Consider the following 13571-nt stretch of genomic DNA (forward strand, 5'->3'; position numbering starts at 1 on the left):
CAAAGAAGGAGGCCGTCTGCCCCAGGGCAAGGCGAAGGCCCTGCTGCTGAAGTACGGGATATCAAGGCAGACGTTGTCCAGGGTGTGGCGCAGAGGCCAAGACTCCAAGGCCAGCACCGGGGTAGCCAACGTAGCGCTGCTCAAGCAAGGCCGCTGTGGCAGACCAAAGAAGTGGTCCCTCGACGACATGGAAGCCGCCGTCAAGAGTGTGCCGGCGCATCTCCGCATGACCCTTGCCATGCTGGCCTCGACCAGCGGAATCTCCTCGACCACACTGTGGCGCCTGCTGAAGACCAAGAAACTGCGTCGACGCACCAGCCGCATCAAGCCGATGTTGACCGACAAGCACAAGACCGACCGCATGACGTTTGCGCGCTCCTTCCTGCACGAGACCACCCGCCAAGGCATGCGCTGGCACGACATGCTCGACCGTGTTCACATCGACGAGAAATGGTTCTACATCACCATGGTCAACCGCCGGTACTACCTCTGGCACGACGAAGCCATACCTGTGCGCAAGTGCTCATCGAAGCGGCACATCATCAAGGTCATGTTCCTTACTGCCGTGGCCCGTCCTCGTTTTGACCACGCAAAGAAAGCCATGTGGGACGGCAAGATCGGCATGTGGCCCTTCGTGACCCAAGCTCCAGCACAGCGAGCCAGCAAGAACCGCGACCGAGGGACCATGATCACGACTCCAACGACCGTCACCAAGTATTGAAATAGTTTTCTATACAAACGGTAGGTTATCTGTATAATTGATATCAATATTCCAATCCAACTCAACAAAATGTGGAATTAATTTTTACACGTAACCAAAACTCTCTTCGTCCTCGTCGCGATCGATGGTTTCGAGCACTGTCAAGATATCGCACACTTCTAAGTCCGCGGCGGTTGGGCCAGCCCATGCGTCACCGTCGCCAAGACCTTCTGACCCAGCAATACGCACCCCGTGGCAAAAAAGTCTTGGCCACGGGCAGAGCTAACTGTCCGCACTTCTTGAGAGCACGCTTCTTCAAGCAGCGTTGGTTTACAGTATATGTTGTGCTGCTGGTTTGGCCTATGTGCTGGCAAGTCAGTGTATTTAACGATACCGCCAAAACATCCTCTTTTCAACTGCGTAGTAGCTCGATGTGCGGACAATTTACTACTCTACTGTATCATATGTACGAGATAACATGGAATTTAATGCTTTGCATACTCTGCATTCTAGTGTTATAGAGTTTCTTAGTTTCGTCCAAACATATCGTCGGTTGATGGACATTGCAAGCTGTGTATCTGCCGGGAATATTTGCAATTTTGCAGGCTCTTTTTCATGGCTTGTCCGATTTGTTCGCGGAAGGAGCAAATCGTGGCGATTCATTCATGCTAGGCAGAATACAAGGACTCGTTCTCACGTCGTAGTGTTCGCGATTTTGAAAGGGTAGAACTTCTCGTGAATGGGAATACGAAGGATATACGGATGTGAAGGCTTGCTGCGGTCCAGACGATGCATGTGCCGTCATCCGTTATCCATGCCAATCCCACTGGCTTTCCCTCTTTAAGGAGTCAAGGTTCGTAAGTCGAGCATACTGGATTTTAAGTCGATTCGATTGGTCAATCCTTCAGAGGTGCTTTAAAGATACTGACAACTTTGAGAAATTGCGCGCGCAATGCAGGTCTCCGTCGACACGCGGCCAGGACAACTCACCAGCATAGAACACCAGGCCGCCGCAAAATACCGAGTCGTAAACCCCCAAAAAGGTCCAAGGCAGAAACTCCACAGCGCATGGGGCGAGGCTACAGCCAACTCGATGGCGCCTTGCATACGTGCTCCATGCAGCAACTACTTTTCATCCTCCATAGACACAACACGATATTTCACCCAATGACGTCAAAATTCAAATTTTGCAATTGCCTCATTTTCTTGAATTTTGGTAAAACCAGCCATTACGATGCATCGACTCTGGGGAGAGTCGGACCATGTCGAGGCTTTCCGCGATGACAGCGCCGCGTGCAGCATTTGTTTTGTTGCCGACCGGACCAGCAGCCACCTGCAGGAAGCATGGCTTCATGTAGGTGCGTTCGCGTACTATAAAGGTCCAACGAATGGAACCGTGTGGAGCTCGATGTCCCCACGGATTGGCATGGACGGGGAGTCGTGAGCTGCTTTGTAGCCTCCAAGGCGACGTCACGGCGCAATGCTCCATTGGATGCGGTCACGCAGATGCGGGGTTGGATTGCTTCGAGGGGGAATTCGCCATGCTGGCTGAGTTTTAATGTGCTCGTCGCACCTGGGGGAACCTGAGCCGGAGGTATACCGACAAGTGGCTGGGGATATTTCGGTCGACACTGGTACATGCCGAGACAGGCCGCTGGAAGTCGCCAAGCCGACGGGTCTGGAATACAGCGGCAAGCACACTGTGGATGCGATCTCTGTCATTGTCCGTGACCATCTGGAACAGAAAACATCCGTTGGACAATAGACTTGTTCGGGTTCTGAAATGACGGCGGTGACACTGCACCTTCGCGACGATGTGCGCTCAGCTGCTCGACGAGCCCACAGCGCCGGGACGACGGGCGCGTCAGTGGAGCGCTGCCAGACGGCCTTGCCATGCCGCCCATGGAACGTGCGACCGATACAACTCCTTGGTAGGACGCCACGTGTATGTGAAGCATGTCGTCCAGGACAGAGCGGTGACGCCACTCCGCTGTCTTTTGGCGGCTCTTGCCATATCCAGTGCGATCAGAGCCACGTGTGGATGCCATGACGTGCAATGTGGTACTGCAGCTCGACGCCGTTCTCGGTTGCGTAGTGGCGTCGGGTCATTTCACATTCGCCGCGCGAGTGTACTCGACGACCCACGCCGTCAAAGCACCAGTCGGGCTTCCTTCCAAATGATTCGCCGCCTCCAGTTCCGCCGCTGCAGCCATCGCCAGGGCAAGAGCGCGGACAGGAACGAGTCCAAGTCGCAAGTCCGGACCAAAGCGGCGACGTTGGCATCGCACAACGACCTCCACGCGATCGGGTTTGAGTTTATGGCAGACAACCAGTACATCCGCCGCGGCTACCGCGTGCATTACTCGGCTGCCGACTGCCTCCGGTCGCTCTTTGCCCTCCACAACGAGACATGGAACGTCTGGATTCACATCGTCGGGTCCCTCTTGTTCGCCGCGATGGCCACGCTCCCCATGGACGACGTTGCCGCCGCCCATCATGGAAGCGAGGCGCTCGCAACGTGGCCGATCCGCGTCTACCTCAGCTGTGTTGCCGTGTGTTTTGCCTTGAGCGCGATCTACCACTTGATGTTCGTGCAGAGTCGCGAGTGGTCGGCCATCTTCCTCCAGTTCGACTTTGCCGGCATCCTCGTCCTCTTGTTTGGCACGTCCGTGCCCAAGCTGTACTACACGTTCTACTGCGACCCGATTTTCCAGCAACTGTACCTTGTGATGGCAGCCATGGTCGGTGGCGGTGGGATCGTCGCTACGTTTACGCCGTCATTTCGGTCGCATCGTCACCACCGCGTCCTGGTGTATGCGAGCTCGATCGCGGCCATGTGCGTCGTGCCGCTCGCCCACCTCCTGACTACGGTGGGTCCGTCCGATCCCCAAGTGAAGATGATGCTCCAGCCGATGGCGATGGGGCTCGTGTTCAATCTCCCTGGCATCTTCTTTTACACGACGCGATTCCCAGAGCGCCTGGCCCCTGGCACGTTTGACATTTGGGGCAGCAGCCACCAGCTCTGGCATCTTTGCGTCCTGTTTGTCGGGTTTGCGTATTTCGGCCAAGTGAATGCCCAATTCGAAAGCCGACTAGCTGCCATGTGCCCATTCGACCAACTGCAGTTCTAATGGACAGCTCCCGCCGTGTGGGGCCCATTCCGCGTGCTACCCTCCCGCCCCCCTCGACCCGATGGCAGGCCGACGATCCCTTAACATCTTTAACTTATTTCCTTCATGTCGTGAACACTTTCGTGCGATGGTCAGCTGGGCACGAGTGGAAGCACGTACTACAGCAGAAAGCGGCGCAGGAGGAGCCCTGTCGGCCTATCTTGTAGAGCGCCGCGACGTCGGCTCCATCTGCACCTTCGAGGAAGGCCTGCCTCATTGTCATAGACGTCGACATGGTCCTGGCTACGGTCGGCCTCTTGGGTTCCGTGCCTACAGGCACAGGGTACGATTGAAAAAGTCCACAATAGGTGGGGACTCGCTTGTTTATTGGAATACAACATTTTTGGAGCTAAATTCCAGTATTTTGGCCAGTGGATGTAGCTTTTGGACACGACGAGGGACATGATGTGATGCAGGTGTCCTGGTTTGGATTGTGACTTGAATCTTCAATGCACGACAACTTTCGGTTGTCCAATTCTTTCGACGAATTACGTCAAATTTCCTTGACGGATCCACTCAACGGATTCATTGTATAACGTTAAAGTAAGTTTTTATGGGAGAAGTTTTGGACAAGGGTGACGGGTGTCACAATTCCAAATGTCACAAAGTGCTTAGTATGCCAGTTGGTCAGGCGACTCTTGCCGCGCTTGCTTGCCTCAACGAACGGAAGACACTACTACACAAGAAGGTAACCTCTATTCGTGCGACATTGGAAGGATCGTCAGCCAGCAGCGAAAACGTCGTGGCGTTGTGGAGCATCTCAATTGCGTCCGAGAAAGCGGCAGAAAAGCGCATAGCGGTGATCAAGCGCGCAGGAATAGATGCCAAATTCGCTGATCAGTCGTTCATTGGACAAGGCAATTCCTGGCGCCCCCAAGCCCCAACAACCATCTCTCACAGGACTTTGAATTTCGTCGTGGATACGTATCTCGTCGTCGTCGTTGAAATATCATTTTGTCCCAATCAAAACAAGTACACCCTTGGCGAACAATTTCAATTTCGATCAAATCTCGTTAAAAAAGACTGCCAATACAAAATCCAAGACAACAAGGTACTTCCGGTGGGTGTAGATTTTGTCGACGTTATCTCGTCCACGTTGTAGCAAACCCAAGGGCGCGCCGCCACCACCGCCGAAGCGGCTTGAGCCGAGCCATGGATGTTGTGTCGTTGGCTGCGCGCAGGTTCCTCCACGCCAGTTCGATCCACGTATCACTGGGGGACATCGCAGCCACCTTCGCCATCGTGTCATGGTCGTTCCCGGTCGCGGCGGCTTGGCACAATGCAGCGATCCCGACAACTGATGCAAAGCTGGCATCGACATGGCCAGCCAGGACGAAACGTGTCACGACATCCAATGTGCCGCGAGTCGCCGCCACACGCATCACGGGTCGCCAGTCCTGGATGCGCGGAGTGAGTAATGCCACGGCTGCGAAATGTCCGTGTTCGCCACCAATTACAATGGCGTCGCTGACGTCGACGGCGAGGTTTGCCGCGAGCAATCGACGCAAGATGTCGATGCGTCCCTGCGCGACCGCTGACGAAAACGCAGCGCCTGAAGCCCCTTCCTGTCGATGCTTGAGCAGGAAATCGACCATCGTCAAGTCGCCGGCCGCCGCTGCACCGTCCACTGCGTCGGTAGACTGGTACGGCAATGTGCGGGGATGCAGCCATGCCACGATGTCCATGAAACCAGAGGCTGCAGCAATGTCCAGGGCCGTTGAATGGCAGCAGCAGGTTCGAACGTGATCGACGAGGAACTGCACGATGGAGAGGTGACCAGCCTTTGCAGCCCAATCAAGCGCTCGATGAGTGCACCCCTCGCGTCGATGTTGGTGCAAGTATCGCACGACAGCGTCAAAGCCATTGCACGCCGCGTGGTCCATGGCCTCCGTCGTCGCAGTTTGATGGTAGACGTGTGTGAAAAATTGCACGCAATCCAAATGTCCTGCTCTGGCGGCACAGTCGACTGCTGCCGGCGAGCACACGTTTTCGTTGCCGCCACAATGATACAAGTACTCCAAGAGATCCCTTCGACCGACGCACGCCAGGTCATGCATGACGCCATCGAACAAGGAAGCATTTTGGCCATGCAGACGCGCAAAAGCGGCCAAGTCGACGTGAGTGAGCCAGTCGCGCAAAACTCGTGACACGGTGGCCGTCCACGTCGCGAGTGATGTATAGTGGCGCCTTGATTGATTGTGGGCGCGAAGGGCCGCGGCAATCGTGAGGAATTCCCTTGTAAACCCCCGTTGGTAGCCAAACACAACGGCGCAGATGCCGCGCGAGTGAAGCGGATGCGCGATGTGGTGCTCTGCCATAACTTTGCAACAGTGACGCGAACGTTACATTGGATGACCACAGGTATTTCCCATGACCTCGAGAGTTCTATCCTTTTGGCGCAACATTACGTTAAAAGATGTTATTGGATAAAACGAATGTATTATCTGAATTTCATCCAATACAAGCGGTCTATTTGACAATTCGCAGTCGAGACGAAGGACGTTATTCTAGGTTCTATGCGTACCTTGGGAAATACTACTTTCCTACTAGTCAACTTTGTCGTGGTGGTTGTGGCCGCGAAACGTTGCCGCGTCTGGTAAAGCCAGAAGCTGCCACGACTTCTGCCTGTACTCGTGCTAAGCTCGTAGGCGAGAGATACAGCTAGAGGCCCCTTCGCTAGGGACGCCCGCCCTGATGCTTTGCCATGGACGCCACAGACTACCTCTGTTTCGAGGTAGATCTTACCGATCTTGATTGTCACATCTCCCACCTCCACGTCGTGCTTGCGTCGCCAGCACTTGCGTGCGGGCGTCCTCTTGGCCGTTGCTGGTCAAACATGCATCGCATTCCGCTTTCAAGCAAAGGATGTCGGCCACCAGTGTGTGGTGGCGTCCTGAGGCAACCCGGCGACCCCCCGATCAGTCTGTTTTTCAAGGAGGCCAGCTTGTCTATCCAGACCGACGGGTGTAGCCGTGCGGGGCAATGAACCATATTCGGTTGGCGCGCCGCCACCTCCGTGGTGCGTGCGAGGTCACGCGTGAAACCGTCGAATACGGTTTCAACTTGCTTCCTCGCCACTCGCGTCATGCGTCGAACAGGAATCGAATTGAAACGATGACGGCGCCGGCGGCAGTGGTGCCGTACCACGCTCTCCACGACAACGGGTTCGCCTTCATGGCCGGAAACGAGTTCATTCGGTCGGGGTACCGCGTCCACTACTCATCCAAGGACTGCGTCCGCTCGCTCTTCCAGTGGCACAACGAGACATGGAACGTGTGGATCCATATCGTCGGATCCGTTGTCTTTCTCGCGCTGTTTGTTACGTCGGTCGGTGGCGACCCGGGAACAACGACACCGCATTTGAATGCAACATCCGCCGCCAACCTCGTTGGCGTGGTGGACGTGCCGCAGTGGCCCATGATTTTGTTCCTCTCGAGTATCGTCTCGTGCTTTGCCCTGAGTACGACCTACTATCTCCTGTACGTCCAAAACGACTCAGTCGCGTCGGTATACCTTCAAATGGACTTTGCCGGCATCATCGCGTTCATCGTGGGCTGCTACGTCCCGAGCATTTACTACGCATTCTACTGCGACCCGACTTGCCAAGCGGCGTACTTGGGCGTAGTCGGCGTGTTGGCGGTGGGACTGTTTGTCGCACTCGGCGTTCCTTCTATCGGCCGCAACAAGGTGATGCGCGTCAAGGCGTTCCTCGGTCTCATTTTCTTTGCGGTCGTGCCCATCGGACACGCCATCTTCGCGTTCGGGTTCTGGGACGATCATGTTCAATTGATGATCAAACCCGCCGTCACGTGCTCCGTTTTCAGCTTCTTGGGCCTCTTCCTCTACGTGACGCGGCTCCCCGAACGATGGTACCCCGGCAAGTTTGACGTGGTCGGCAGCAGCCATCAATGGTGGCATCTCTGCGTCGTCCTCGCCGCCCTCGCCTACTACACGAGCCTCCTCGATCATTACACGTGGCGGTCCAAAGTCGGTTGCCGCACTTGATGCCGTTTCTTGGTCACCTTTGTCGTTTGGGCCATCAAGGAAACCGTAGGCATAACCCTCGAAAAAACGTGCCATCTATGTGTGTACGCATGGGCACGCCTCATTCCGAGGCACACCACACGGCACCCGCTCCCTTTCAACGGTGAAGGAAGGCCCAGGACAATAGTGTCGTTCGACGGATTCGATGGATCCATGGGCTCCACTCACCTCCTTCGTGGCAGGTCCCCCCTGTCGCGGGGACCATCCATCGCAACGTTTGCGCTCGCCATGGTGAAGAACACATGGACAGGATTCGTTGGACGAGACATGGCATCGACAGGTTTCCCATCGCGACTGCATCCACGTTGCGCAGCACAGCGCCACCCACCCTTCGCCTACATCGCTGCCCATCCCCCGCCTGCATCTTCGACCACGAACCATTGGCATGACGTGGCGAGCCTCGTGCGCAGTACGCTGGATTGGCCAGTCCGGACCAATCACAGCCTTGGCATTCCACTTGAGCGGATCACGATGGTTGCTCGCGCGCACAAGGAATTGGCGGCGGTGGACGCGTTGAAAGGCCACGGGTTTGAGTTCCTCGCATTCAACCAGTACATTCGGACGGGGTACCGCGTGCACCACACGTGGCACGACTGCGTGCTGTCGTTGTTTCAGCTGCACAACGAAACGTGGAATGTCTGGTCGCATCTGGTCGGTGCCGTGGTGTTTCTCGTGCTGACGCTCCACCACGCTACGCTGCAACTTCACGACATGGACGTATTCGCGGCGTACATGCCGTCGTCGCTGGGACGGCACGCGCTGCCTCTGCATCTCCGCCTTGGACCGCACACGCCGTTGTCGTCCAGCATGTCGTCGTCGATTGAGCAGGTCCCGCCTGCGTCGTTCATCCAGACCCATGCCCAACACGTGTCGACGTGGCCGATCATTGCCTACACTACCGGCGTGTGCATTTGCTTTACATGTAGCGCCGTCTACCATCTCCTGTACATCCAGTCGCGAGCATGGTGCGACTGGTTCACCCAGGTGGATTATGCCGGGATCATCGTGCTCATCGCGGGTGCGTTTGTTCCGCTGGTATCGTATTCGTTTTACTGCAAACCCGACGTCGTCGTTGCGTACTTGAGTGTCGTGGGCATGCTTGCCACCGCGTCGCTCGTCGCGTCGTTCGCGCCGTCCTTCCAAGCGCACCCCCACATCCGGACGGCAGTCTTCCTCGCCCTGGCAGGTTTTGGCAGTGTCCCCGTCATGCACGTCATCCAACAAGACGGCCTTTTACACGACCACACCCAATTGACGCTCCACGGCATCGCCACCACGTCCGCCGTCAATCTTGTCGGCGTTTCTCTGTACATGCAGCGACTCCCAGAGCGGGCGTTCCCCGGCCGGTTTGACATGGTCGGGAGCAGCCACCAGTGGTGGCATCTCTGCGTCTTCATGGCTGCCTTGATGTACTATGCGTATGCAATGCGGCACTACGAGTGGCGCTGCATGACGCCATGCTCATAGGCCAAGAGCTAGCTCACTTAACTTGCCTGGAATCGACGTCGTGGACTCGCTGAGGCGGGACCGCATGTGTGCGGGATGTCAAGTGCTTGTTGGTGATGCTGAACCGAGTTGGGTGGATGTCACTCAACCGAGTGGCATCTTGGACAGTTCCTTGTGTATTTGGAAGAGTCCGCTCTCCACATGTTCGTAAAGCGGGGTAAGACTCGCACTCCAGGCCCTCTTGCAGTAAGCGTGATAACCCCGACGAATTTGCTGCATGGCTAAAGCAACGTCGGGCATATGGCCTTGCCATCGACAAATTGTTCCTGCTCCCATCCACGTCGCCGCCTCCACCGCTCCCTCCAGCACGAGCGAGACCATTTTCCCAACCACATGGAGAAACGCGAAGGCGACTGGAAGGGATTGCCGTCGCGGACCGCCATGGAATCCCAGGACAAGAGTAGAGCTCAATTCATGCACTGGTTCCGCTATACCGTTTAGCAGCACCCGTCCGACGATGCCGACCGCGTCGCTTGTTCGTCGAGCTTGACGCGGCTCTGGCTGGCGACGTCTAACCGATCGCTGTCGGACTCTGCCAGGCGCTTCTGGACGTCGACGGCAATGCTGCGGAATGCTTCGTCGACCTGGAGATTGCTCTTGGCCGATGTTTCAAAGAACTGCACCCCGTACTCCGCCGCCAATGCCTCTCCTTGTTCCTTTGAAACGGCTCGATCGGAAGGATCGACGTCGCACTTGTTGGCCACGAGGATCTTGTTCACGTTCGGCGACGCATGTTGTTGGATTTGCCGCATCCAGTTGCGGACATCTACATCCAGACGACGAAAGTGGGCCATACATGGAGACGAGTAGTCGTACTCTGGAAAGAATGGTCGTCCGTGACGTCGTACACCAAGAGAATTCCCATCGCTCCGCGGTAGTACGCTGCATTCCAACGTTGAGGATCATCGCGCACAACAGCATTGGCGTGAATGCGTACCTGTCGTGATGGTTCGAAAGCGCTCTTGGCCGGCAGTGTCCCAGATCTGGAGCTTTACACGCTTCCCGTCCACATCGATGGTTTTGACTTTAAAGTCGATGCCAATGGTCGTGATGAATGACGTTGTGAACGAGTCGTCCGAATACCGCATGAGGAGACATGACTTCCCCACACCTGTACAACGTCATAAGCTCTCTCCCTTGCATCCTGCCATAGACCCACGCACCGCTGTCTCCGATGAGGAGAAGTTTCACCAAGAGGTCGTACTTGCTGCTGTGAACCGCCATCACCTCTTGGCTTTTGTTGCTTCTGTATGTCGTCGATGGAAATGCCACGTTCGGTATGCACCATAAAAATGCCATGTGTCTTGATATTTGTATTCAACATTAAATGTTGTATTTAAAAACCGTCCAAGAGGCAGCAAACGAAACCCTCGTCTTCTTTCGAGAACCTGGGACTATTCGTATCAAAAATATTCGGGAAATGGCCAGATATTTCAAATATATTTGTCATGAACCACACATTTTGGGCGTCAACGAAACCCAAAACGCAACTGGATCTGCCATGCAGCTCGAGCTCGTCGATTCGACCGGAGCAAGTCACAATGGCATCGCGGAACGCTGGGCGGCCAGAACGACGAAATTCCAGAGATGGAGTAACAGAAGACGGCAGAACAAGGCATTTAGAGTGTGTGCTGGACGAATTTCACCACGATGGAGTTAATTACGCGAGTACACCAGCTTCCTTCAACATTTGGACCAATTTGCCGTCACGATGAAGCTTGGCTACGTCTGTGCCACCTCCGATGGTAGTTGTCTTGATGAAAACGTTGGGCACGGTATCTCGACCTACGTATGGTGGCAATGCGTGTTCACTTCGAGGTAGCATCAGGAATTTAATCGTACCAGTCAGTTCTTCAAGCACGCTTTGAATAGCATCGCCATCGGGACGTTTGTTCAGCTCAATCACTTCAAACTGCGCCCCAACCGACGTCAACGTTTTCTTGGCCTGTTCGTGTCGTAAGCCATCTTCCAGGTATCATCCAGACAGCATACCATGTCACAGTACGGGCAATACGTCTTGCTGAAGATTGTAACACCGTTGGTGTTAATCGCTTGCTGAACAAATGCCGCAGCTTCAGGGGTCGCGCCCGATGAGTTGTTGCTGCCCATGCTGGTTTTGGAGTTTGACTGCTAAAACATCCGAACAAGTTATCCGGATGTTCGTATCCGGCTGTTGTGGAATTCGACTGATGTTCACTTGCATTCTGTCTAGGGTCTAAGCGCATAAGCGCATGCACAATTGGGTAGTAATTCATCGACTCGAACGATGGAAGAAGCACATACATACACGTCCTAATCGCCCAACGTTGGCATAAGGGACCTTTTCCATGTCGTTTTTTTTGCATGAAAGTCAAGTTAGAGGCCTTGCTTGTCATAAAGTTGAGAGTGCGCGTAATAGAAGTACTCCCTCCGTCCCAAAATAATGGCGCGACTTGTAGGAGGGGGTACATGACACGTCATTATATTCAGAGTAAAATTCAAAACGACATTACTCCCTCCGAAACCCCGAAACCCCGAAACCCCTCCCAACTTCGAATAACGTTAATGCAGTTCTGATTGGACGACACGATCAACCGCGCCAAACGCTTTCGTTTCATCTACCTACCATTGGACAGTCGTGGAATATCGTGTCAAAAATTAAGTTTCAAAATATCAATACAAAATATACAATAATACATGCATTCATTACATACATTCACTCATTATGGGGACGGGAAGGCGGGACCTGACGAACGAAGAGCGCGAAGCAATCCTTCGTGAGACTTTGCTAAAGAGCAATGGAGTCAACTCCGCAAGACTTCCAAATGGATTTAGTAAGTATCTTGCTGACAAATACAATTGCCACCCTGCAACGATTCGCAAAGTGCTCGCTCGTGCAAAGAGCCAGGGTGTTGTCGAAGGCAACATGAACGTGTCAGTTTCAAGCAAAAGCAAAGGCAAGGTTGGCCGAAAGTATGCATTTACAGCAGCTGAGGTTAAAGCTAAGCTTTTGCAAGCCCCTCTGGCTAATCGTACGACACTGCGCTCCATATCTGCTCACACTGGTATGAATACATTGACATAACCTCGTATAAACGACATTGTTAAATAAATTCCACATAACAGGCATAAGCCGGGGATCCCTACATCGCTACCTCAAGCTGGGTATGTTCCGGTCTCACTCAAATGCCATAAAACCTGTGCTGACCTCAGCTAACAAGTACAGCCGTTTAAAGTTCGCGATGACCTTTGTGCGCCAAGATATGGAGCTTGATGAGCTTCTGAACTACGTGCATATTGATGAGAAATGGTTTTATCTCACCAAGACGAGTCGTACGTACTATCTTGTGCCCGTCGAGAGTGAACCCGAACGAAAGTGCATGAGCATACGCTTTTGACCAAAGTCATGTTCCTCACAGCCGTGTGCGCGGCCGCGGTTCAACGATGACGACGGGACATGGTGGACAGGCAAAATTGACACGTGGCCGTTTGTCGAAACAGTGCTGGCACAGCGCACAAGCTCAAACCGCCATGCAGGAACGCCAGAAACTAAACCCTTGGTCGTGACCAAAGATGTGTACCGGTCCTTCTTGACCAACAAAGTGTTACCTGCTGTGGTCAAGGTGTGGCCACAGTCAAACGTTCCCATCATCATTCAACACGACAACGCTCGCGCCCACGTTACGACGTCCGACATTCAACTGCGAACGGAGTTCGACCGCTACAGCACCCTGGGCTGGACGTTCCAGCTTGCCCCACGGCCTCCCAACTCCTCGGATACCCACGTCCTTGACCATGGTTTCTTTGCGGCCCTGCAGTCCCTACAGCATTGAAAGTCTGCGCGTTCAACGTTCAATTGATGAGCTGGTGATTCACGTACTGGAAACGTTCGACGAATAACCATACGATCGTCTTGACAGGAAGTTCTTGACCTTGCAGTGTTGCTTGATCGAGACCTTCAAAGTTGGTGGCGACAACTACTCATACAAGGTTCCAAACATGTCAAAAGACAAATTGGCCAGACAAGGGAGCTTACCTCGGTACGTCGAGTGCCTACGTGATGTGTATAATTCGACCCGCGCGTTGCTGAGTGCTGTTGATGTTGTCGCTATGGACCGAGAATGTGAATTGGCATCTCAACTTGAATGTAACGCCCTCATTAGTGAAGATGA

The 13571-nt window shown here is 54.3% G+C and overlaps 7 protein-coding genes across 7 annotated transcripts; 4 read left to right on the forward strand and 3 right to left on the reverse strand.

The window, feature by feature from the left end:
• Window positions 1-187: 187 nt before the first annotated feature.
• H310_08781 (hypothetical protein) lies at window positions 188-721 on the forward strand (the record flags this gene model as incomplete). Its single annotated transcript, XM_008874653.1, has 1 exon — window positions 188-721. One exon carries the CDS (start codon window positions 188-190, stop codon window positions 719-721), a length of 534 nt encoding a protein of 177 aa, XP_008872875.1.
• Window positions 722-2474: 1753 nt separating this feature from the next.
• H310_08782 (hypothetical protein) lies at window positions 2475-3946 on the forward strand. Its single transcript, XM_008874654.1, has one exon. The coding sequence runs from the start codon at window positions 2515-2517 to the stop codon at window positions 3829-3831; it is 1317 nt and encodes a 438-aa protein (XP_008872876.1). The 5' UTR covers window positions 2475-2514; the 3' UTR covers window positions 3832-3946.
• Window positions 3947-4922: 976 nt separating this feature from the next.
• Window positions 4923-6197, reverse strand: H310_08783 (hypothetical protein). Its single transcript, XM_008874655.1, has one exon. The coding sequence runs from the start codon at window positions 6186-6188 to the stop codon at window positions 4953-4955; it is 1236 nt and encodes a 411-aa protein (XP_008872877.1). The 5' UTR covers window positions 6189-6197; the 3' UTR covers window positions 4923-4952.
• A 761-nt stretch (window positions 6198-6958) lies between these two features.
• On the forward strand, window positions 6959-7958 carry H310_08784 (hypothetical protein). The gene has a single exon (XM_008874656.1). It carries the CDS (start codon window positions 6985-6987, stop codon window positions 7873-7875), a length of 891 nt encoding a protein of 296 aa, XP_008872878.1. The 5' UTR covers window positions 6959-6984; the 3' UTR covers window positions 7876-7958.
• A 427-nt stretch (window positions 7959-8385) lies between these two features.
• H310_08785 (hypothetical protein) lies at window positions 8386-9381 on the forward strand (the record flags this gene model as incomplete). The annotated part of the gene is made up of 1 exon (XM_008874657.1): window positions 8386-9381. One exon carries the CDS (start codon window positions 8386-8388, stop codon window positions 9379-9381), a length of 996 nt encoding a protein of 331 aa, XP_008872879.1.
• A 396-nt stretch (window positions 9382-9777) lies between these two features.
• H310_08786 (hypothetical protein) lies at window positions 9778-10690 on the reverse strand. The gene is made up of 4 exons (XM_008874658.1): window positions 10584-10690; window positions 10358-10531; window positions 10237-10302; window positions 9778-10186 (listed from the first exon to the last, which is right to left on the reverse strand). Exons 1-4 carry the CDS (start codon window positions 10642-10644, stop codon window positions 9858-9860), a joined length of 630 nt encoding a protein of 209 aa, XP_008872880.1. The 5' UTR covers window positions 10645-10690; the 3' UTR covers window positions 9778-9857.
• Window positions 10691-11023: 333 nt separating this feature from the next.
• H310_08787 (glutaredoxin) lies at window positions 11024-11537 on the reverse strand. Its single transcript, XM_008874659.1, has 3 exons — window positions 11413-11537; window positions 11263-11365; window positions 11024-11205 (listed from the first exon to the last, which is right to left on the reverse strand). The coding sequence occupies exons 1-3, from the start codon at window positions 11527-11529 to the stop codon at window positions 11081-11083; spliced, it is 345 nt and encodes a 114-aa protein (XP_008872881.1). The 5' UTR covers window positions 11530-11537; the 3' UTR covers window positions 11024-11080.
• Between the last annotated feature and the right edge of the window lie 2034 nt (window positions 11538-13571).

The sequence above is a fragment of the Aphanomyces invadans genome, assembly GCF_000520115.1.
Source record: "Aphanomyces invadans strain NJM9701 unplaced genomic scaffold supercont1.18, whole genome shotgun sequence".
In the NCBI taxonomy this organism is placed as follows: Eukaryota; Oomycota; class Saprolegniomycetes; order Saprolegniales; family Verrucalvaceae; genus Aphanomyces; species Aphanomyces invadans.

What these genes read in the sequence shown, in the direction of transcription:
- H310_08782 (XM_008874654.1), top strand. Translation starts at nt 2,515, where the DNA reads ATGTGCGCTCAGCTGCTCGACGAGCCCACAGCGCCGGGACGACGGGCG.
- H310_08783 (XM_008874655.1), bottom strand. Translation starts at nt 6,188, where the DNA reads ATGGCAGAGCACCACATCGCGCATCCGCTTCACTCGCGCGGCATCTGC.
- H310_08784 (XM_008874656.1), top strand. Translation starts at nt 6,985, where the DNA reads ATGACGGCGCCGGCGGCAGTGGTGCCGTACCACGCTCTCCACGACAAC.
- H310_08786 (XM_008874658.1), bottom strand. Translation starts at nt 10,644, where the DNA reads ATGGCGGTTCACAGCAGCAAGTACGACCTCTTGGTGAAACTTCTCCTC. An exon ending in CTTTCGAACCATCACGACAG is followed by an intron (nt 10,303 to 10,357) that starts GTACGCATTCAC and finishes GTTGGAATGCAG; the next exon opens with CGTACTACCGCGGAGCGATG. An exon ending in GGACGACCATTCTTTCCAGA is followed by an intron (nt 10,187 to 10,236) that starts GTACGACTACTC and finishes GTCTGGATGTAG; the next exon opens with ATGTCCGCAACTGGATGCGG.
- H310_08787 (XM_008874659.1), bottom strand. Translation starts at nt 11,529, where the DNA reads ATGGGCAGCAACAACTCATCGGGCGCGACCCCTGAAGCTGCGGCATTT. An exon ending in ATTGCCCGTACTGTGACATG is followed by an intron (nt 11,366 to 11,412) that starts GTATGCTGTCTG and finishes CGACACGAACAG; the next exon opens with GCCAAGAAAACGTTGACGTC. An exon ending in CGTGCTTGAAGAACTGACTG is followed by an intron (nt 11,206 to 11,262) that starts GTACGATTAAAT and finishes CACCATACGTAG; the next exon opens with GTCGAGATACCGTGCCCAAC.